We start from the raw sequence: 24,416 nt of genomic DNA, 5'->3' as shown, positions 1-24,416 counted from the left end.
GATTGGTTCCTGTTTATATTTTCCAATTCTTTGTTGAAGTTCTCACTGAGTTCATCCATTCTTCTCCCAAGGTCAGTAAGCATCCTTATGACTGTGTTTGAAGTCTCTGTCAGGTTGATTGTGTATTTCTGCTTTGTTTAGCTCTTGTTCTCGGCTTTTGTCTTGTTCCTTTACTTGGAATGTATTCTTTTGTCTCCTCATTTTGTCTCTTTCTCTGTGCTTATATCTATGTATTAGGTATGTCAGCTATGTCTCCCAATCTTGGAGAGCTGGCCTTATATAAGAGATGCCTTATGAGGCCATGCAGTGTGCTTCCCTTTCATCACCAGTTCCAAGTGTTTCAAGGGTGTTCCCTGTGTGGGCTACAGGTGTCCTTCTGTTATGGTATGGTTGTTCTTACTGCAGGTATCCAGCGAGGCTAGGCTGTCCCCTGGCTGGCTGATTATGATGCTCAGCTATGTGTGGCTGCTACAGTCATTTTCAGTCACTTTATCGGGCCTGGGGACCCCCAGCCCAGTTGGCTGCAAGGTCTAATAGCACATTCCTGTTGCTGTTTTTCTGTTAAGTGAGTAGGCCCCCAACATGGCTGGTTGCTAGTTTCAAGGGCTTACAATTGCTGTAGGCCTCTGGCCAGAAAGGCTGTTGTCACCTCCCTCAGGGTTTCAGCTGAGTGGGGCTGGCCCCAGGCATGGGAGCACCCAATTTATTCAGGCTTTGCAAGGTGGGGCCGATCCCCTATGTGGCTGTTTGAGAAGCACAAGTCTGCTGCAGCTGACAGGCCCCACCACCTTCAGGGCCACACACCCCATCAACACAGTCCTGCCCCGTGCGTGCACCCTGAGCCACTGATGTGGACTCAGTTGCCCCACTGCAGAGACCCCCCCACACACAATGCTCTGCCCTGCACAGGTGGATCCACTCGCCTGCTTGCAGAGGTCCCAGGCACTCTCTTATGGAGGCCCACAAGTTGCCTGAGGACTTGCTGTTGGGTGGGGCCCATCCCTAGGGTGGGCTGCCTGCCCTTGCTGAGGTGAATTAAATCAGTGCTCCAGTGGGTGGGGAAGGCCCCTGCACTAACTGGCCAAAGGAAGAACTCCCATAACCTCTGCCAGCATCTGTGTCAGCACACCTCTACTAGATGACAATAATAGCTGCTGCCAGTGTCTGAGTCCCTTGAGTTCTCCATCCTCACTGAGATGCACCCAGAGCCTATCAAGTGAGTCTCTTTTCACCAAAGGACTGTGTACATTTCTTCTGGTGATTTTAGGTTGCTTTCCAAAACAGATGAATTTGTGTGTGGGCCTTTTAGGAGTAGGCTTTTTTCCCCCCTTATGTCCAATAGCTTTTCTGGGGATATTCCCCATTGTAGTTAATAGCCAGCAATGCCAGGTGTTATACTTGTCTCAGTTGTCCTGAGTCCAAAAGGTGTTTATTATGGTAGCACTCCCCCACTCAGATCTCCCACTTCTCCAGGGAAGGCTTCATACCTTAAGGTTGCTCTTGGCCAGCTGTGAAGCATCGCAGCTAGATGCTTTTTGCTCTCCAGAAAAGAATTTCTGCCTCTTCCACCTCAGCACCATCCTTTTTTTGTGGGGTTTCTTTTTATCCAGTTTTAAGTTCTCTCTTAGGGGTAATTGTTCCAGGATTATTTGTAAATTTGTTGTGTCCATGGAAGGAGGTGAGTTCAGAGTCTGCCTATGCCACCATCTTGACACCATCCCCTGTTTCCAGGAATTTATCCATTTCTTCTGGGCCACCTAAGTTGTTGTATTGTTGCTCACACTAGTCTGCTATGATCCTTTGTATTTCTGTGTTATCAGTTGTAATGTCCCTTCTTTCACTTCTGAATTTACTTATTTGAGTCGTCTCTTGTTTTTCTTAGTCTGGCTATGTTTTTTTTTAATCATCTCAAAAAAAAAAAGAAAAAATTGTTATCTTTCAGTAAACCAGCTCTTGCTTTTATTGATCTTATCTAGTATTTTTGCCTGATTTTCTTGAGTTGCCTATCTGTGCTCTCTTGTAGCTCACTGAGCTTCCTTAATACAATTATATAAATTACTTTTCAGATAATTCATGAATCTTCATTTCTATGCAGTCAGTTCCTGGAAAATTATTCTGTTCTTTTGCTGATGTCCTGTTTCTTTGATTTTTTTTGTATTTCTTTAGCCTGGTGGTGATATGTGCACATTTGATGGTGCGATCACCTCTTACAGACTTTACAGGCTGGTTTTCGTGGATTAAGATCTTCATCTGTTGTTGGGTTTGTGGGAGCCAACTGGATGGAGTGTGGAGGTTTTGGCCCCAGGGAAATCCCTGTGGCATAGTCTCTGTGCAGTTTTGTTAGCTGAGGTCAGTGTCAGTGAAGATTGCATGAATCCTCAGTGGCTAAGGCTGTAGATGTCTGCAGTGGTGGTGAGGGCTGCTGGGGCCATCCTGATTTCTTTTTGTCTCATGAGAGATGCCCTTACTGAAGGGATCCCTCTTGGCACTGGTCATAGCTCTCAGGCTCTCTCACAGTGGTGGTGGCTCCAGTGCCTGTTGCATGTGCTCACATGGAGCTACCACGGAGTCAGATTCTCAAGCATGAATGCTTGTAGAGAAATACTGCTTCAGGAGTCTGTGACAGTGGCACTCTGCCGTAGCAGTAACTCTGGTGTTTGACATGTGGGTGCATGCAGAGCAGCCATAGAGCCTGGTTTTGAAGTGTGGGTGAATGTGGACAGACAGTGCCTCTGAAGTCCTGGTCTTTCTCCAGCCTGGACCAGTGGTGTCTCTGGTGCCTGAGATGTGGATGCTCATAGATCAGGCTGTGAAGTTGGGGTTTAGAATGCAGGCACTTGCAAAGTAGCTGCAGAGTTGAGGTCTGGACCATGGATGTGTGTAGAGTGGCCGTGGAGCTGGTGTCTGAAGTGCAGGTGCACACAGAGCAGCCATTGCTCTGAGGTCTGAGGCGTGCGTGGTGTTGGGGAGCTGGCATCCCTGCTTCCAGGGCAGTGCAACAGCAGCTTTCTTTTGGGGAAGATACAGCAGTGTTTCCCTCTATGGAGGGTTCATGTTGCTGATGGCTATTAATTACCTCAGCGGTAAAAGCTCCTTGTGCCCCCTGCAGAGCATCTGTTGTAGTCTGTGCTGACGAACACTACGGGATTCCTTGCTGTGAAAGCTTCAGGGAGTCCATGGCTGTGATGGGGGTTATTGATTTTCTCAGTGGAAAAGTCTGCTGAAGTCCTCTACAGAGAAGTCCATTGAGGACCACCATGGCATCCCCTGCATGGCTGATTCAGATAGCCTCTACCCTTCTTTGTTCTTAGCAGTCTTCAGATGTTTCCCCTAAGCTGGTCTTTCCAGCAATCCTTTCTGCTTGATTGTCTTTTTTTCTCCACTGTGTTGCTGTAGTTTCTTAATTGGACTCTTTAGTTGTCCTAGGGCTATTTTGTTTCATAGATAGCTGTCTGTTGTTTTTTGTAGGATGATAAATGCTGGTATCTCCTACTCTGTCATCTTGCTGATGTCACTCCTCTAGAATAGCTCTCTTCTGTTATTTTATTATTTACCTGTTATACATATAAATACATTTTATTCTTCCTTAAAGTTTGATTTTAGAATTTCATGCATATATTTATTTATATTTTATACATATAATTATAAATACATTTGGCCTCTATCTTCCATGACTTCAAATACTGTTTGTAGAATGATAACTTCGAGACCTTTCCTCTAAGCTCCATTCCCTTATATACATCTGCCTACTTGATATCTCCAACTAGATGTCCTGTCGGCACCACAAAAATGGAAATAATTAAAATTGAACCCATCACCTTCCCTCTTTCTCTATATTTTTTGTCTCAATGAATGGTACCATCATCTACCAAGTCATGTAAGCCAGAAAACTGAAAAATAAACTTGATTTTTCCCAGTTCTTCACCTCTCACACTCTAATTTCCTAACATTCTCTATTAATTCTCCCTTCTAAATAGCTCTCTCAATATATGCTATCATCTAAATAGCTCTCCACTTTTCTCCATCCCAACAGGAGACACATTGGTTCCAACTGCCATCATTTTGCCTGCAGTATTCTTCATGCTTCCAGTTTTGACCCCTTCCATATTTTTTACCTTGCAAAAGCCAAAGGGAGTCTAAATCATAAAATAGATCATGTCACTTTCCTGCTTTAACCATTTCAATCTTCCACCTCCTATGCATTCCATGTAAGGGCCCTTCATGGTCTGGCAATCCTTAGTTTTCTGGCTTCATCTAATGCCTCTCTCCCACACATAACTGCTTGTTACTCCACCTGGGTCTTTTTACTACCATCTGAAGGGTCCTTCTAGTTCAAGACCAGTTTCCTGAGTTATTTTCACCTGCTAGTCACAAAATGTTTCCTTTAGATGTTGCCTCCTTCTAGTGTCCATCTCTATCTGGGTCCTCCTTTTTCTAGTCTTGGATATTGTGACTTGAGGTCCTTTTTCCTGACCTTCCCTAAATGCAAGTCTACAGGCTCTTCTGTTTCTGCTTTGTATAGGGCGTCACATCCAGAGAAGCTTTCAAAAAGTAGTAGTCTTAGGAATGTGGGTGCTTTACTGAGGTTACAGTTTTCTGCCTATTGGAGATGCTGGTCTTAGGTTCTCAAATCTCTCTGAATTGGTAACTGAAAGCACTTTTATTTACGGAGAGTGGTAATCCCCAGCTTCACATACTTCTGACTTTCTTTATGTACAACCAAAGTCTGTTTGGGGTTCCCTTTCTCTTTAATAAGAAGAATTAATAATATCAATACTAGTTAACATTTCAGTACTTCAGTGTTCCAGGCACTACTGTAAGTGTCTACAAATGTGTTAACTTGTTAAATCATATTAACAATCCTGTGAGGTAAATATTATTAGTTTTGTTATTCATATGAGGAAACTGAAATAGAGAAAGTTTAGGTGACATGCCTAAGGAGACACAGTAAAGAGTGGAGCTGGGATAAAAATCTATGTATTCTTTCTGTAGATCATTACTGTACAAAAGAAATAAAATGTGAACCACACATGTAATTTTGAATATGCTAATAACCAAATTAAAAAAAATAAAAAGAAACAGGTCAAATTAATTTTAGTAATATGTATTGTTTGGCTATGTCAAAAACATTATAATTTCAACATATTTCACTGGTCACTTTTCAAATACTCAATAGAAACATGTGGCTTATTGCTACAATATTGAACAAGTCAGGTCTAGAGTCTGTGTTCTTAGGCTTCAGAACCAACTAAACCTTGATATAAAATTATGGTTATGTTATTTATTAGCTGTGTGATCCTGGGCACAATTCTTAACGTCTCAGAGTCTAACTTTCCTCATGTGTAGATTGTGCATAATAATGGCACCTACCTAACATGATTGTTAAGTTTGAGCAACTGTATAGTGTTTAGAGCAGTGCCTGGCACATATCAATGATTGTTAACTATCATCATCATCATCATCTATTATCTTGGCACAATCTAGAACTCATGTTTCTTCCTTTTCTGGCATATTGTCTTATAAACTTGACAGTGATAAATCCTCCTTAGGCAGTCCCGAAAATACTTTGCATCCATTGTTTCATTGCATCCTCACAGCCACCCTTCCTATGTAGACATCCCAAATTTACAACTGAGGCAGCTGAAACCCAGTGAGATAAAAGAACTTGCATAGATTACAGAAGTAGAAAATGAGAACTCCAGAATTTTTGCTCATCTTGAAGATGTAGACTTTAATCATACTTATTTTTGTTTGAATACTTTGAATATTTGTTGAAGTAATTAATAAACATCATTGCTACTTCCAGTGAGCTCAAATTTATTAAAGTTATTTTTTAAGTCACATGATAATTTATTTAGAGGATTTAAAATTCTTCTTTTGAAAAGTTATTGTTTGAGATATTGAGAAATTCCATTGGCATTTTATAATTTAGTGATTGTATTGCCACACACACTCCAACTGTGTTATTTTAGGCGTATTGATTTAATTGTATGTTTCTGAGCATTGCTGTAATATGTGTTTATTACAAAACATCTGAAAAAGACAAAATAAAAACAAAAATAAATTACAAAAAATCATAATCTTTGCACCAAAATAGTGATTATTCACCGCTAACATTTGGTTTGTTTACAAATACATGTCCATTTTTTCACATTATAGAGATTATACTAGGAATATAACATTGTAATCTTCTCTTCGTGTTTAAATTAAATCACTTTACATCATAAGAATTTTCAAAATGCAGTAAAAACTTTTAGGAAACACCACTATTATTGACTATACAGTTGTCCATAATAGATAGCTATAATAATTAATTTGGTGACAGGTTGCTTTCACATTTTTTCCAATATAAATAATGATGCACTGACCATCTTTCTGTATGTATTTTTGTTAGTATATTGGATTATTGTACTTTTGCTGAATTCCTAAATGGAGACTCACTGGCTCAAAGGGTCAGCTTTATAAGGCTCTTGACAAGTACATTAATTTCAAGGTGTCAATCCATGTTCTTTAGTAAAGTTGGGAAGATGGCAACCTTATGTGTTTTATGTAGCTCCCTTTCATTTCTTTATAGGTTTGAGGCAGCCAGGAAGGAAGCTCATGCTGTAGATAAAAAACTTGCAAAGAAGCAGGAAGATGAAGCCACCCTGGAAAAAAAGTGGCCCTTGTTTTGGGTTCCTTTGACAGTCAAGGAAGCTTTCCAGCTACAAGGTACTGTTCTTTCTATTTTCTTTCTTTACATACATGGATTCAACTCACAAATGGCATATTTTTCTCAACTTATAAACTGAAAAACATGTTATCAAACTGGAACACTAATACAAGCTTCATCAGTTTCGAAATGAAGGGAAGTATTCTGCAAGTTCCATTAGAAGAGAAACAATAATGGCCATCATCTGTTAGACCTGTATGGCATATGAGGGGCTATGCTCATTGTCCATTAATCCTCAAGCAATTATAAAAATTATATTATTATCTCATTTTTCAAATAAATAAATTGAAGCTCATGAACCTAAACTAGCTTGACTAAAGCCAAGCTGGGACTCTGATAAGAGCAGGTGATTTCTCTATAATGCAATTCTTATTTTATAACTTTTGGCTGGCCTCAAAAGTAATTGAAAATCCAAAATGTTTGGAAATTAAACAATATACTTCTAAATAACTCATGGGTCAAAGAAAATATCAAAAGGGAACTTCTGAACTGAAAAGAAACAAAAGAACAACATACCAAAACTTATGGGATGCAACTAAAGAAGTGCTTAGAGGGAAATTTATATCTTTGGGTGAGTATATTTGATGAAAAGAAAGATTTAAAATCAATACCCTAAGTTTCCACCATAGCAATGGGGAAAAGGAGAGCAAACTAAACCTAAACCAAGTAGAAAGGAAGGAAACAATAAAGATTAAAGTGGAAATCAGTGAGATAGAAAACACTAAAACAAATAGGTAAAATCAACGAAACCAAAAGTTGGTTTGAAAAGATCAACAAATTTCACAAATTTTTAGCTACACTAACCAAAAAAAAAGAAGCAAGAAAATAAAAATTAGTAAAATCAAAAAAGAAAGATATGGCATGAGTACAGTTTTCATCTTAAAGGGATTACAAGTTAATAATAGGAACAACATCATATAAACAAGTTAGACAACGTAAATAAATGGAAAGATTCCTAGAGAGACAGAAATAAACAAAACAGACTCAAAAAAAAGGAAAATATGAATAGACATATAGCAAGTAATGAGATTGATTTAGTACTCAAAAATCTCCCCACAAAGAAAACCCAGACTCAGATGACTTCACTATAAATTTTATCAAATATTTAATGAAGAAATAATGTCAAATACTTCAAAAACTCTTCTAGAAAATAAAGGAGGAGGGAACACAAAAATAGAACTAGAGACCAATGTCCCTCATGAATGTAGGTGCAAAAATCCTCAACAGAAATAATTTAAAAATGAAACCAGGAACATCTTAAAACAATTATATGATATGACTAAGTGGAATTTATCAAAGGAATGCAAGGTCGGTTTAACAACAGTGAAAATGCTAGAACTAATTGACTAGTTTGGTAAAGTCACAAGGTACAAGCACATTAAAGCTGATTTTTAAAAAGTGGGGTAAATAAAGAAGTTGGAGGATTATCTTAAACCTATAACCTTTACTTCTCTCAAAATTGAGAGGGAGCACAGTAGAATAAAAAAAAGACTTTGGAGTCACACAAACTTGTAATTTAATTTTGGTTCTCCCTTTTCTTGGCTGTGTGACCTTGAATCTATTTTTTAAAAATTTTAAACTTATCTGAGAGTTACACCATCAAGATGGCAGAACAGGAGTTTTCTACTGTTGTGCCCCCACAGAATGTTGATTTAGGCAGTCACTGAAAGACTAGAGTACCTTTGTGGGAATCCAGGAGTCCAGCAGAAAAGTTCCAGCACACCTTTGGAGCAAAAAATTCTGAAAATAGATGCATTGAAAAGGGTAAGAGGAACAGTTTCTCTTTACCCACATCACTCATCCCCCAAGGCAGCAAGGGTCAGCAACAAGAGAGATCCTTGCAGCCTGTGATTTCTGAAATGGGGGAAATGGGAGCATGTGAGGGAGTGCATGGCTTCCCCAGCCATGTGGGATGCTGTTCAAGAGACCCATTCTTTCTTACATCATTCAGATTACTGAAGTGATCAGCAAGGTGTAGGCACTGGGAGAGGCTGGAAACATAGTAGCCAGGGCTCAGAGCACAGCAAATAATTACTACTAACCACATCTCAGTTTTTCCTACCAAACCATACAGACTCCATCAGGAAGCCTGTCTATGAACTCCTGAAGATGCCTCATCTGCAGTCCCCTCCCAACTGGCCCAAGGGCACACCCAATGTTCTTTACATCTCATCCACACCTCCTTCCCACTCCCATGTGGCTGGCTCCCAGTGCACACTCCCACATACTGTGATAGCAAGACATTGCAGATGGTTAGCAACAAACGCAGAAAGGCAGCCTGACTGCAGAATTAGGTAAAGTTTCACAAACTTGAGCATTTCAGGGCACTACCCTAGGGAAAACAAATTGGAGGCTCTTAGCACCCAGGCTGGATTTGCGAAATCAAGAGAAGGCATGCAATCTTAATAATTTCCCTCTAAGAGGGAATAAGAAGTCTACAGTTGGCACTTTGTTCAAAATGTCTGAGAAAGCCTCAGAATCCCAAGGCACACTGACAGGTGCAGGTATCTCTTGAAGCCAGTCAGTAAGGACTGGATGTGGTAATTCCACAAATGCAAAGACAGTACCACAAGACTTCAAGTAAATGAAGACTCAAAGAAACATGACATCATCAAAGGAGCACAATGATTTTCTGGTAACAGACCCCAAAGAGATGGAGATCTATGGATTTTTCAGACAAACAATTCAAAATAATTGTTTTAAGGAAGCTCAGTGAGCTACAGCAGAATACAGACAACTCAACAAAATTAGAAAAACAATACATGAACAAAATGAGAGTTTCAACAGAGAAAGAAATCATAAAAAAAGAACCAAAAAAACCGTGGATCTGAAGAATACATTCAATGAAATGAAAAATGCAATAGAAGACATCAACAGCAGACTCAATCAATCTGAAGAATATGTGAACTTGATGATGTATCCTTTGAAATTATACAGTCAGAGGCAAAAAAAGAATGAAAAAAGAGTAAAGAAAGCCTACATGAATTACGGGACACCATCAAGCAAAGACAATATTTATATTATAAAACTACCACAAGTAAAAGAATGTAAAAGAAAGTGACAGAAAGATTATTTAAAGATATAATGGCTGAAAACTTCCCAAATCTGTTGAAAAATATGGACATGCAGGTACAGGAAGCTCATAGGTCTCCATAAAGGAACAGTCCAAAGAGGGCTTAACTAAGACATATTATAATACAACTGTCAAAAATGAAGAAAACACATCTTCTTTATCCATTCATCCGTTGATGGGCACTTAAGGTTGCTTCCAAGCCTTGGCTATTGTGAACAATGCTGCAATGAACAGAGAAGTATCTATATCTTTTTGAATTAGTGTTTTCCTTATTCTTTGGATAAATACCCAGAAATGGAATAGCTGGATCATATGGTACTTCTATTTTTAATTTTTTGAGAAGTCTTCATACTGTTTTCCATAGTGGCTGCACCAGTTTGCACTCCCACCAGCAGTGTATGAGAGTTCCCTTCTCTCCACATCCTCTCCAACACTTGTTGTTTCCTGTCTTGTTAATTATAGCCTTTCTGACTGGCGTGAGGTGATATCTCATTGTAGTTTTGATTTGCATTTCCCTAATAATTAGTGATGTTGAATGTCTTTTCATGTACCGGTTGGCCATCTATGTATCTTCTTTGGAAAAATGTCTGTTCATATTCTTTGACCATTTTTTGATCAGGTTGTTCATTTTTTTCTTGTTGAGATGTAGGAGTTCTTTATATATTTTGGAAATTAACCCCTTACCAGGTATATGATTTGCAAATATTTTCTCCCAGGTGGTGGGTTGTCTTTTCATTTCATTAATGGTTTGTTTTGCCATGCAGAAGCTTTTTAGTTTTATGTAGTCTCATTTGTTGACTTTTTCTTTTGTTTCCCTTCCCTGAGATGACATGATATTAAAAAAGATACTGCTAAGACCAATGGTAAGAACATACTGCCTATATGTTCTTCAAGGAGTTTTATGGTTTCAAGTCTTACATTCAACTCTTTAATCTATTTTGAGTTAATTTTTGTGTATGGTGAAAGATAATGGTCTACTTTCATTCTTTTGCATGTGGCTGTCCAGTTTTCCCAACACCATGTATTGAAGAGACTTTCCATTCTTCACTGTATGTTCTTAGCTCTTGTGTTGAAAATAAGCTGTCCATAGATGTGTGCCTTTACTTCAGGGCTCTCAGTTCTGTTACATTGATCTGTGTATCTATCTGTTTTCATGCTAGTACCTTGCTGTTTTGATTACCACAACTTTGTAGTATATTTTGAATTCAGGGAGTGTGATACCTCCAGCTTTGTTCTTTTTTCTCAGGATTCCTTTGGCTACTCAGTGTCTTTTGTTGTTCCATATAAATTCTAGGATTCTTTCTTCTATTTCCATGAAAAATGTTATTGGGATTCTGATTGTTCTTGCATTGAATGTGTAGATTGCTTTAGGTAATATTGGTATTTTAACTATGTTTGTTCTTCCAATCCATGAGCACGGAACATCTTTCCATTTCTTTATGTTGTCTTCAATTTCTTTTAATATTGTTTTATAGTTTTCAGTGAGTAGGTCTTTTACTTCCTTGGTTAAATTTCTTCCCAGGTATTTTATTGTTTTTGTTGTGATTGTAAATAGGATTGTATTGTTGATTTCTATTCTGCTAGTTTGTTGTTAGTGATACAATGGAATAATGCTAAGCCATAAAAAAAGATGAAACTGCCATTTGCAACAGCGTGGATGAACCTTGAAGCTAGTATGTTAAGTGAATTAAGTCAGACAGAGAAAGGCAGGTACCATGTGATTTCACTCATATGTGGATGATAAACAAACAAACACATAGACATGGAAAACAGGTTTATGGTTACCAGAGGGGAAGGAGATGGGGTGAGGGCAAAAAATGTAAAGGGGCACATATGTATGGTGACAGATGAAAACTAGACCTTTGGTTGTGAACATGATGCCATCTATACAGAAGCTGAAATATAATGATGGACACCTGAAATTTACGCAGTGGTGTAAACCTCAATATGAGTGACCTCAATAAATACAAAAAGAAAGAGCAGAAAACAAAGAGAGAATTTTGAAAGCAGCAAGAGGAAAAAAATTCATCTCAATCAAGGGAACTCCCATAAGTCTAGCAGCAGAGTTTTCATTGGAAATCTTAGATGTCAGGAGAGAGAGGGATGATAAATACAATGTGCTGAAAGAAAAAAACTTCCAACCTCTTGCCAACTACCCTACCCTGAAAAGCTGTTCTTCAAAAATGAAGGAGAGGGGGCCTGCCTGGCGGCGCAGTGGCTAAGTGCACAGGCTCCGCTTCGGCGGCCCAGGGTTCACAGGTTCGGATCTCGAGTGCGCACTGATGCACTGCTTGTCAAGCCATGGTGTGGTGGTATCCCATATAAAGTGGAGGAAGATGGGCATGGATGTTAGCCCAGGGCCAATCTTAGCAAAAAAGAGGAGGATTGGCATCAGATGTTAGCTCAGGGCTGATCTTCCTCACCAAAAAATGATGGAGAGATAAAGACTTTCCCAGATGAACAAAAACTGAGAGAGTTCATCACCACTAGACCTGTCTTACAAGAAATCCTAAAGGGAGTTCTTTGAGCTCAAATGAAAGGACGTTGACTGGTAACATGAAAACATATGAAAATATAAAACTAATTGGTAGATATAAGTATAATCAAATTCAGATTCTTCTAATACTTTAATGGTGGTGTTTAAATCACTTAACTCTAGTATAAATGTTGAAAGACAGATATTTTTCAAATAATTAAAGTTACAATAATTTGCTAATGGATACACAATATGAAAACATACAAATTGTGACATCAAAAATATAAAATGTTGAGCGGAGTAAAAGTGTAGGATGTTTGTATGCCATCACAGATAAGTTGTTATCAGATTAAAATAGACTTATAATTATAAGATGTTTTATGTAAACCTCATGTTAATCACAAAGCAAAAGCCCACGGTAGATACACAAAAGATAAAGAACACAATATATAAGTCTGCCACTGTGGAATATCATCAAATCAGAAAAGAAGAGAGCAAGAGAGGAGAGAGATTAAAGAAAGTCCAAAAGAGCCAGAAAACTATTAAGGAGATGGCAATATTATGTCCTTACCTATCAATAATTACTTTGAATTATCCAATCAAAAGACATAGAGTATAATACACACAGAGTAATGTTTAAGAACACATGTTAAAAATGTTTGTAATAGTGCTACTTGCTTGCTACGTTAAGAACAGTGTTATTTCAGGAAATGAATATGATGGACATTCTGGAATGCATATATAGAAATGTTTAAGAACACTTTAAAACAGATGTTTGTTGGAGATGCGTGCTATGTTGAGAAAAGTTTTATATCAGTGAATGGATCTGATGACCACTCTGTAATGTATGTGGAGTTGTGAAAAAGAGACACAGAGTGGCCTAATGAATAAAAAACAAGACCCAACAATATGTTGCCTACACAAGACTCACTTTAGCCTCAAGGAGACACAAAGTTTGAAAGTGAAAGTCTGGAAAACGTAGTTCATGTTAATGAAAACCAAAAGATCAAGAGTGTTTATATTTATATTGGATAAAAGCACTTTATATCAAAAAGTGTAACAAGAGACAAAGAAAGTCATTTTATGATAAAGTGGTCATTTTATCAAGAGGATACAACAATTATTAAAAGATATGCACCTGAAATCAGAGCACTTAAATATATGAATCAACTATTAACCAATCTGAAACACAGAATAGTAAGCAAGAAATAATGTAGGGACTTCAATACCACAATTTCAAAAATAGATAGGTCATTCAGTCAGAAAATTAATAAGAATATAATGGACTTGAACTAACTTTATACCAGTTGGACCTAACAGACATAGAACACTCAATCCAACAATAGCAGAATACACATTGTTCTCAACCACACATGGACTATTCTCCAGGATAGATAATATGTTAGGTCACAAAGGAAGTCTTAACAAACTTAAGAAGATTGAAATCATATCAAGTATCTTTTCCAACCTCAATGGTATAAAATTAGAAACCAAGAAGAAGGAAAGCTGGAGAATTTGCAAACATGTGGAAATTAAACACCACACCTCTAAACAACCAATGGGTCAATGAAAAAATTTTTAAAAAGTTTAAAAAAACATTGAGACAAATGAAAAAGGAATCATAACATACCAAAACTTATGGAATGCATAAAAAATAATTTCTAAGAGGGAAGTTTATAGCAATACATGCCTACATTAAGAGAAAAGAGAGAGCTCAAATAAACAACCTAACTTTAAACCTTATCAAAATAGAAAAAGAACAACAAACTAATCCCAAGGTTAGCAGAAGGAAGAAAATAATAAAGGTCAAAGCAGCAATAAATGAAATAGAGACTTATGAAATAATAGACAAGGTCAGTGAATGCAAAAGCTGTTTTTTCTGAAAGATAAAAATTATTTTTTAATTTTTCTCTTTTTTTAAAGATGAAATAACCTTAGGTAGACTACGAAAAAAACAGAAGAGACCCAAATAAATAAATTCAGACATGAAAGAGGCGACATTACAACTGATAACACAGAAATACAAAGGATAATAAGAGACTAATGTGAAGAATTATATTGCCAACAAATTGGATAACCCAGAAGAAATGGATAAATTCCTAGAAACATACTACCTACCAAGCCTGAATCATGAAGAAATAGAAAATCTGAACAGACCTATAGCTGGTAGGAAAATCCAGTCAGTAATCAAAAATCTCCCAACACTTCAATTTCTTTCAGAAATGTTTTATAGTTTTCGGTGTACAGATCTTTCACCTCTTTGGTTAAGTTTATTCCTAGGTATTTTATTCCTTTTGTTGCAATTGTAAATGGGATGGTGTTCTTAATTTCTCTTTCTGCTACTTCGTTGTTAGTGTACAGAAATGCAACTGATTTTTGTATGTTGATTTTGTATCCTGTAACTTTACCATATTCGTTTATTACTTCTAAAAGTTTTCTGGTGGATTCTTTAGGGTTTTCTATATATAAAATCATGTCATCTGCAAATAGTGACAGTTTCTTTTCTTCCTTTCCAATTTGGTGATAGGTTGTAATTAGTATTTTGGTGGTGAACATGATGTAATCTATGCAAAAATTGAAGTATAATGGTGTACACCTGAAATTTTTACAATGTTATAAACCAATGTTACTGCAATAAACAAAAAATTAAAAAAAAATCTCCCAACAAAGAAGAGTCCAGAGCCAGATGAGTTTCCTCGTTATTTCTTTCAAATATTTAAAGAAAATGTAACAACAGTCCTATTCAAATTCTTCCAAAAATTGAAGAGGCGGGGACAGTTAAAAAAACACATTTTATGAAGACAGCATTAACCTTATATCAAAGCCAGACAAGGAACTACAAGAAAAGAAAATTACAAGCCAATATTCCTGATGAACAAAGATGCACAAATCCTTAAGAAAATACTAGCAGACAAAACTCAACAGCACTTTAAAAAGATCATACTCCATAGACAAATGGGATTTATCCCTGGGATACAAGGATAGTCCAAGATAAGCAAATCAATACATGTGATACATCACATTGAAAGACTGACAGATAAAAATCATATTAGTGCCTCAATAGATGCAGAAAAAGAATCTGAGAAAATTCCACACCCTTTCATGATTAAAAAACTCAACAAATTAAATGTAGAAAAAAAATGTTCCTCGACATACTAAAAGCCATGTATCATAAGCTCACAGATAACATTATACTCAATTGTTTAAAACTAAAAGCTTTTCCTCTAAGATCAGGAACAAGAAAAGGAGGCCCAAATCCTGAGACTTCTATTCAACATAGTACTGAAAAACCTATTCAGAACAATTAGACAAGAAAAAGAAATAAAAGACATCTAAATCAGAAAGGAAGAAGTAAAATTTTCTTTGTTTGCAGATGACATGATCTTACATAAAGAAAATACTAAAGAGTCCACAAAATGCTGTGAAAACTGATAAACAAATCCAGTAAAGTTGCAGGATACAAGATCAAAATACAACAATCAGTTGTGTTTCTATATACTAACAACAAACTATCTGAAAGAGAATTTGAGAAAGCAATCATATTTACAATTGCATCAAAAATAATAAAATATCCAGGAATAAATGTAACCAAGGAGGTGAATGAGCTGCATACTGAAAACTATGACATTGATGGAAAAAATTGAAAAAGACACAAATAAATGAGAATTTATCCCATGTTCTTGGATTAGAAGAATTAATATTGTTATAATGACTATGCAAGCCAAAGCGATCTGCAAATTCAGTGAAATCATTATCTAAATTCTGATGGCATTTTTAACAGAAACAGAAAAAAAAAATCTTAGAATTTGTATGGAACTAGAAAAGACGCCAAAGAGCTAAAGCAATTTTGAGAGTGACAAACAATGCTGAGACCTAACACTTCCTGATTTTGAACCATGTTGCAAAGCTATTTTAATCAAAACAGTATGATACTGACGTAAAAACAGACACATAGACCAGTAGAACACAATCAAGAGCCCAGAGATAAACCTACGCATATATAGTCAACTAATTTCTGACAAGAGTGCCAAGAATACCCAATGAGGAAATGATAGTCTCTTCAATAAATGATTTTGGGAAAACTGGATATCCACATGCAAAGAATGAAACTGGATTTCTGCCTTACAGAACTCAGAAAATTTACCTTGATATAGATTAAAGACTTAAATGTAAGACTTAAAAGTGTAAAGTTCCTGGAAGAAAACGTAGATCAAAAGCTCCTTGACTTTGATCTTGGCAATGTTTTTTATATATGACACCAAACACAGGAAACAAAAGCAAAAACAAACAAGTGGCACTATGTCAAACTAAAATGCTTCTTCACAGCAAAGGAAACAATAAAAGAATGAAGAGTCAATCTGTGGATGGTTGAAAATATTTGCAAACTGTATGCTTGATAAGAGCTTAATGTCTAAAATATATAAGGAATTCATACAACTCAATATCAAGAAACCAAATAATCTAATTAAAACATGGGCAAATGCCTGAATAGACATTTTTCCAAAGAAGACATATAAATGGCCAACAAGTACATGAAAAAGTTCTTAATATTACTAATCATCAAGGAAATGTGAAGCCATACCATAATGAGATATCACCTCACACCTGTTAAGAGGGCTCTTATTGATAACTCGAGTGATAAGAAGTCTTGGTGAGGATGTTGAGAAAAGGGAATCTTTGTACAATGTTGGTGGGAATGTAAATTGGTACAACCATTATGGAAAACAGTATGGAGTCTCCTAAAAAAATTAAAGATAAAAATAGCATATGAGCCAGTATTTCCATATCTGGGTATATCATCCGAAGGAAACAAAATCAGTATCTTGAAGAGATATCTGCACTCCCATGTGCCTTTCAGCATTATTCACAGTAGCCAAGATATGGAAACAACCTATGTATCTGTGTATAGTAGAATGGATAAAGAATGTATGATATATAAACTCACACACATTATGAAATATTATTCATACATAAAAAAGAAGGCATTCTTGCCATTCATGACAAGGTGGATCAACCTTGAGGGCATTATGTTAAGTTAAATAAACCAGACAGAGAAAGTCAAATTCCTAAAAACAGAGAGTAGAATGGTGGTTTCCAGGAGGTGGAGGTGGGGAGAATGGTCAATGACTACAAGATGAATAAGCTCTGAGGATCAGCATGGTGCTGTACAATGTACAAGCAAGCTCAATGTACAGCATGGTGACTATAGTTAATGATAATGTATCATATACTTGAAATTTGCTGAGAGTAAATCTTAAGCATTCTTACAAATAAAAGTAACTCAGTGAGATGATGGATGTACTAATTACCTTCATGTGGTAAATATCTGACTATATATGTATATTAAATAATTATGTTGTGTACTTTAAATATATACAATTTTACTTGTAAATTATACCTCAGTAAAGGTGAAAAAAATCTAATGGAAATAATTTCAAACGTACACAAAAATTACAAGAATAGCACCAAGAAATTTAATATATTCCTTATCTAGATTCATCAATTGTTAATATTTTTCCACATTTGCTTAATTTATTTGTCCCTGTGTGATGGTCTCCTCATTTCCCTCTCCTATTCCCTCTCCTTTCTCCCTTTCACTCTTCCTCTCTCTCTCTTTGCTTTCCCCCCAGCCTCTCTCCCTCTCTTTTCTGAACGATTGAACATAGGTTGCACACATCATGCCTGTTTACACTTAAATAATTCAGTGGTGTGTTTCTTAAGCACAAGGACACATTCTTACATAAGCACAGCATAGTTATCAAATTGTAGAAATTTAACATTGAAATAATACTATTATCTAATTGACAGTCAATATTCCAATTACACTAATTGTTGCAATAATGTCCTTAATAGATTTTTTCCTTGTCAATAATCTTATCCATGATCATACATTGAAATACTTGTAAAACTCTTTAGTTTTCTTTAATTTGAAACAGTTTCTCATTCTTTCTTTGTCTTTCATGATATTCACATTTTTGAAGAATACCAGCCAGTTGTTTTGTAGAATATTCCTAAGGTGTGTTTGTCTGTTTTTTCTTCATGATTAGATTAAGTTCATGCATTTTGTTAAATTTTTACAGGAGAGGAATCATTCTTTCTTATTGAAATATATGTGACATATAATGTAAATTTAAGGTGTATATGTTAATTTAGTACCTTTATATATTATGATATGATTGCCATTGTAGCGATAATTAACACCTTTTATCACATTACATAATTACAGTTTCTTTTTAGTGGTTGGAATAATTAAGTTCTAGTCTCTTAGCAACTTTAATGACTATAACACATGTTGTTGATAATATTCACTATACTGTCTTTAGATCTCTAGGGTTTATTTACTATACATTGTAAGTTTTTACCTTTATTTATTTATTTATTTTTGAATTTTTTGTTTATTGCAGTAACATTGGTTTATAACATTGCATAAATTTCAGGTGTACATCATTATAATTCTATTTCAGCATAGATTATATCATGTTCACCACCTAAATACTAATTACAACCCATCACCACACACTTGTGCCGCATTATCCCATTCGCCCTCCTCATTCCCCCCGTCCCCTCTGGTAACCACCAATCCAATCTCTGTCTCTGTGTGTTTGTTTGTTGTTCTTATTATCTACTACTTAACGAGGGAAATTATATGGTATTTGACCTTCTCCCTCTGACTTATTTCACTTTGCATAATACCCTCAATGTCCATCCATGCTGTCACTAATGGCTGGATTTAATCATTTCTTATGGCTGAATAGTATTCCATTGTGTATATATACCACATCTTCTTTATCCATTCGTCCCTTGATGGGCACTTAGGTTGCTTCCAAGTCTTGGCTATTGTGAATAAAGCTGCAGTGAACACAGGGGTGTGTGTATCTTTACGCATTGGTGTTTTCAAGTTCTTTGGATGAATACCCAGCAGTGGAATATCTGGGTCATATGGTACTTCTATCCTTAATTTTTTGAGGAATCTTCATACTGTTTTCCATAGTGGCTGCACCAGTTTGCACTCCCACCAGCAGTGTATGAGAGTTCCTTTCTCTCCACATCTTCTCCAACACATGTTGTATCCTGTCTTGTTAATTATAACCATTCTGATGGGCATGAAGTGATAGCTCATTGTGGTTTTGATTTGCATTTCCCTGGTAGTTAATGACTTTGAACATCTTTTCATGTGTCTGTTGGCCATCTGTATATCTTCTTTGGAGAAATGTCTTTCAGGTCTTTTGCCCATTTTTTAATTGGGTTGGTAGTTTTTTTGTTGTTGAGATCCATGAGTTCTTTATATATTTTGGAGATTAAGCCCTTATCAGATGTATGGTTTGCTAAGACCGATGTCGAAGAACGTACGGCCTATTTTTTCTTCTAGAAGTTTCATAGTTTCAGGTCTTAAATTCAAGGCTTCAATCCATTTGGAGTTAATTTTTGTGTATGGTGTAAGGTAAGGGTCTACTTTCATTTTTTTTGCATGTGGCTGTCCAGTATTCTCAGCACCATTTGTTGAAGAGAATTTGTTTTCTCCATTCTATGTTCTTGGCTCCTTTGTCAAAGATTGGCTGTCCATAGATGTGTAGGTTTATTTCTGGTCTTTCGACAGACACAGAGATCAATGGAATAGAAAACATAGGCAGTACGCTCTCCGAAATCCGTCTTAGCAACATCTTCTCAAACACCACGTCTGACCGGGCAAGAGAAGCAATAGAAAAAATAAACAAATGGGACTACATCAAACTAAAAAGCTTCTGCACAGCAAAGGAAACCATCAACAAAACGAAAAGACAACCTAACAATTGGGAGAAGATATTTGCAAACCATACTTCTGATAAGGGCTTAATCTCCAAAATATGTAAAGAACTCATGCATCTCACCAACAAAAAACCTACAAACCCAATTAATAAATGGGCAAAAGACCTGAACAGACATTTCTCCAAAGAAGATATACAGATGGCCAACAGACACATGAAAAGATGTTCAAAATCACTAACTATCAGGGAAATGCAAATCAAAACTACAATGAGATATCACCTCACGCCCGTCAGAATGGCTATAATTAACAAGACAGGAAACAACATGTGTTGGAGAGGATGTGGAGAGAAGGGAACTCTCATACACTGCTGGTGGGAGTGCAAACTGGTGCAGCCACTATGGAAAACAGTATGGAGATTCCTCAAAAAATCAAGGATAGAACTACCATATGATCCAGTTATTTCACTGCTGGGTATTTATCCAAAGAACTTGAAAACACCAATTTGTAAAGGTACATGCACCCCTGTGTTCACTGCAACGTTATTCACAATAGCCAAGACTTGGAAGCAACCTAAGCGCCCATCAAAGGAAGAATGGATAAAGAAGATGTGGTATATATACACAATGGAATACTACTCAGCCATAAGAAACGATGAAATCCAGCCATTTGTGACAACATGGATGGACATTGAGGGTATAATGCAAAGTGAAATATGTCAGAGGGAGAAGGTCAAATACCATATGATTCCCTTCATTAAGTAGTAGATAACAACAGCAACAAACAAACACATAGGGCCAGAGATTGGATTGGTGGTTACCAGAGGGGAAGGGGGGAGGGAGGAGGGTGAAAGGGATAATTTGGTACATGTGTGTGGTGATGGGTTGTAATTAGTATTTTGGTGGTGAACATGATGTAATCTATGCAGAAATGGAAGTACAATGATATACACCTGAAATTTTTACAATGTTATAAACCAATGTTATTGCAATAAACCAAAAAGTAAAAAAAAAAAAGAATAGTTTCGCCACTTTAAAAATCCTACGTTCTTCCCTATTCATTCCTACCCTCTCTATACTCCCCCTGGAAGCCATTGATTTTTTTTGTCTCTATAGTTTTGCATTTTCAAGAATGTCATATAGTTAAAATTGTGCAGCATGTACCATTTCCAAACTGGTTTCTTTTACTTAGAAATATGCATTTAGGTCCCTCCATGTCTTTTTGTGGCTTGATAGCTCATATTTTATTGATGAATAACATTCGATTGTAGAGTGTACCACCATTTGTTTATCTATTTACATAGTGAAGGACATCTTGGTTGCTTCCAGATATTGGCATATATGGACAAAGCTGCTATAAACATTCATTTGTAGCTTTTTATATGGACATAAGTTTTTATTCAATTGGCTAAATAATGAAGAGCACAATATGTTTAGCTTTGTGAGAAACTACTGACTGCTAACTGTCTTCCAAAATGGCTGTATTAGTCAGAGTCCTCCAGAGAAACAGAAGCAATAGGATATATGTAGATAGATAAGTAGATAGATAGATGGATAGATATGGATAGATAGATGATAGATATGGATAGATAGATGATAGATATATAGATGATAGATGATAGATAGATAGATAGATAGATAGATAGATAGATAGATAGATAGATAGATAGAAACATAAATATAGATGGATAAATATATATGAGAGAAATAGAGATTTATTTTAAGGAATTGGCTGGCCCATGCAATTGTGAGGGCTGCCAAATCTGAAATCTGCAGAGCACACAAGCAGGCTGGAGACCAAAGGAAGAGTTGATGTTGCACCTGGAGTATAAAGTAGTCAGGAGGCTGAATTCATTCTTTCTCAGGGGCTATCAGTCTTATTTTTCACTTGAGGCCTTCAAGTGATTGAATGAAGCCCACTTGCATTATGGATAATAATATGCTTTACTCAAAGTCTACTAATTAAATGTTAATATTATCTAAAATATACCTTCACAAGACATTCAGAAAGGTGTTTGACCAAATATCTGGGTACCTTGGCCTAGCCAAGTTGACATATGACATTAACCATTATTATTTTTTCCATGGTGAATTCTACCACTTTTTCCAGCTTAATTGAGGTAAAATTGATGAATAAAAATTTTATATATTTAAGGTGTGTTGATATATATATGATTTTTTGATATATGTATGTTGTGAAATGATTACCACAATCAAGCTAAGAAACACATCCATCACTTCACATAGCTACCATTTTTTGTGTGCTGTGAGAACACTTAAAGTCAACTCTTTTGCAAATTTCAAGTATACTATGCACTATTATTAACTATAGTCATCATGCTGTATATTAGATCTCCAGAACTTATTTATTCTGCATAACTGAAACTTTGTACCCTTTGACCAACATTTCTCCATTTCCCCTAACTCTCATCTCCTGGCAACCACCATTTTACTCTCTGCTTTTATGAGTTGGACTATTTTAGATTTCGCATATAAATGAGATCATGCAGTATTTATCCTTCTATGTCTGGCATATTTCACTTAGCTTAACCATTACAAGTGAAACCCTTGTAAACTTGGCACCCATATACATCTCCTTAAGCCATACTTAATCTCCAGTAAAGACAATAACAATGTCATACTTCCACCTAACATGATACCACTCCTGCATATAACCGAAAACATACTGACTCTTTCCCCAGAAGAGTCTGCAAAGTCCATGGGTAACGTTCACTCTTCTTGATATCTTGTTACTTAAATAGTATGATGCAAAATTAACAATACTTAAATACTATGATAGAAAGTCAATACATCTTATGTTACATGATAAGGGATAAGAGAGGGAACAAATAAAGTTATTTGCTTAATTACACACGTATTTATTAAAACAAAAAGGAAGAAATATCCATGGCAATTCCTTATTTTTATAAATGGTCACATAGTCGTAGCTGATATTTATAACTACCTTCTTCCATTACTCAATCTATATTTCCTTTGCCTTGAGCAAGCACCCCAGCTGGCCATTGTTCTTTACCTGGTGAGGTGACTTTTGAAAGTAAGACCTTTAAGCCAGCAGAGAATAAGGTCGTGGGACAGGAAACAAAAATTATGCTAGTAGACCACTAGGAGTAATAATGGGTGGTGCCACTCCCGTTTCCACCCTATGATTATTGAATCCATGAATCTTGACCATGGAGGAAACAGCACCATATATTCAACACTGATTCAGAGCATGTACAGACCCCTGGAAACCTTGCCCCAGCCTTGCAATGTATTGCCACGTGGCTAACACTGTTACTGAGTCTTCAAAAGGCAACTCCACCATTCTGTCAAGCCAACTGCTTCAGAATGATGGGTGTGTTAGTCAGCTCTGGCAGCCATAAAATACCATAGATTGGGTGTCTTAAACAACAGAAATATATTTTCTCACAGTTCTGGACTCTGTAAGTTCGAGATCAGGGTGCCAGAATGGTCAGGTTCTGCTGAGGACTCTCTTCCTGGCTTATAGACAGCTGCCTTCTCATTGTGTCCTCACATGGTGATGATTTCTCTCTCTCTCTCTCTTTCTCTCTCTATCTCTCCCTCCCTCCCCTCTCTCTCTTGCATTTCTTATAAGGCCACAGCTCTACTGGCTTAGGGCCTACACTTATGACCTCATATAACCTTAATTACCTCCTAAAGACCCTATCTTTAGATACAGTCACATTGGGCATTACGGATTCAACATATGAATTTTGAGGGGACACAATTCAGTCTATTGCAGTTGAAAACATGGTAAGATCACCGATTTCCATGAGTGTGGGCCCATTGCTCCATTTCATTTACTGTGAAATGAGTTTCTTGATCAGAAGCAATCCTGTGTGGAACAACATGATAGTGGATAAGGTATTCTGTAAGTCCATGGATGGTAGTTTTAGCAGACAAATTGTGTGCAGGGAAGACACATAGTGTGTGTTGAGAGTTGGTTATTAAAGGCTCCAACTATTATTTTATTCCTGTTTATTTCTCCTTTTAGTTGTTAGTATTTTCTTTACGTATTTAGGCTTAGATGTTGGGTGCATAAATATTTACAATTGTTGCATCTTCTTGATTAATTGACCTCTTTATCATTATATAATGACCTTTTTGTCTTTTTTGAACATTTTTAGTTTAAAGTCTATAGTGTCTGATAAAAGTATAGCTACTTCTGCTTTTTTCGGTTATCATTTGCTTGAAATATCTTTTTTCCTCCCTTCACTCACAATCTATGTGTGCCTGTAAAGCTAAAGTGAATATCTTGCAGGCAGCATATTGTTGGATCATGATTTTTTCCCCATTTATCCATTCTGTCTTTTTCATTGAAAAAAATTTGACATGTAACATTGTGTAAATTTAAGGTGCATGTATTATTTTGATATATATATATTGTAATA

General features: G+C 36.4%; 1 protein-coding gene across 1 annotated transcript in view; it reads left to right on the top strand.

The window, feature by feature from the left end:
- FAAH2 (fatty acid amide hydrolase 2) overlaps positions 1–24,416 on the top strand; it is a 201,152-nt gene that overhangs the window by 15,089 nt on the left and 161,647 nt on the right. Inside the window, 1 exon segment of the mRNA XM_087426432.1 lies at positions 6,575–6,711. Within this exon segment, the coding sequence (XP_087282558.1) occupies positions 6,575–6,711 (137 nt within the window).

Source organism: Ceratotherium simum, chromosome X (genome assembly GCF_057802395.1).
Source record: "Ceratotherium simum simum isolate JZ-2026a chromosome X, ASM5780239v1, whole genome shotgun sequence".
Lineage (NCBI taxonomy): Eukaryota > Metazoa > Chordata > Mammalia > Perissodactyla > Rhinocerotidae > Ceratotherium > Ceratotherium simum.
The sequence above is the reverse complement of the archived record's forward strand: the minus strand, read 5'-3'. Positions and strand labels throughout refer to the sequence as shown.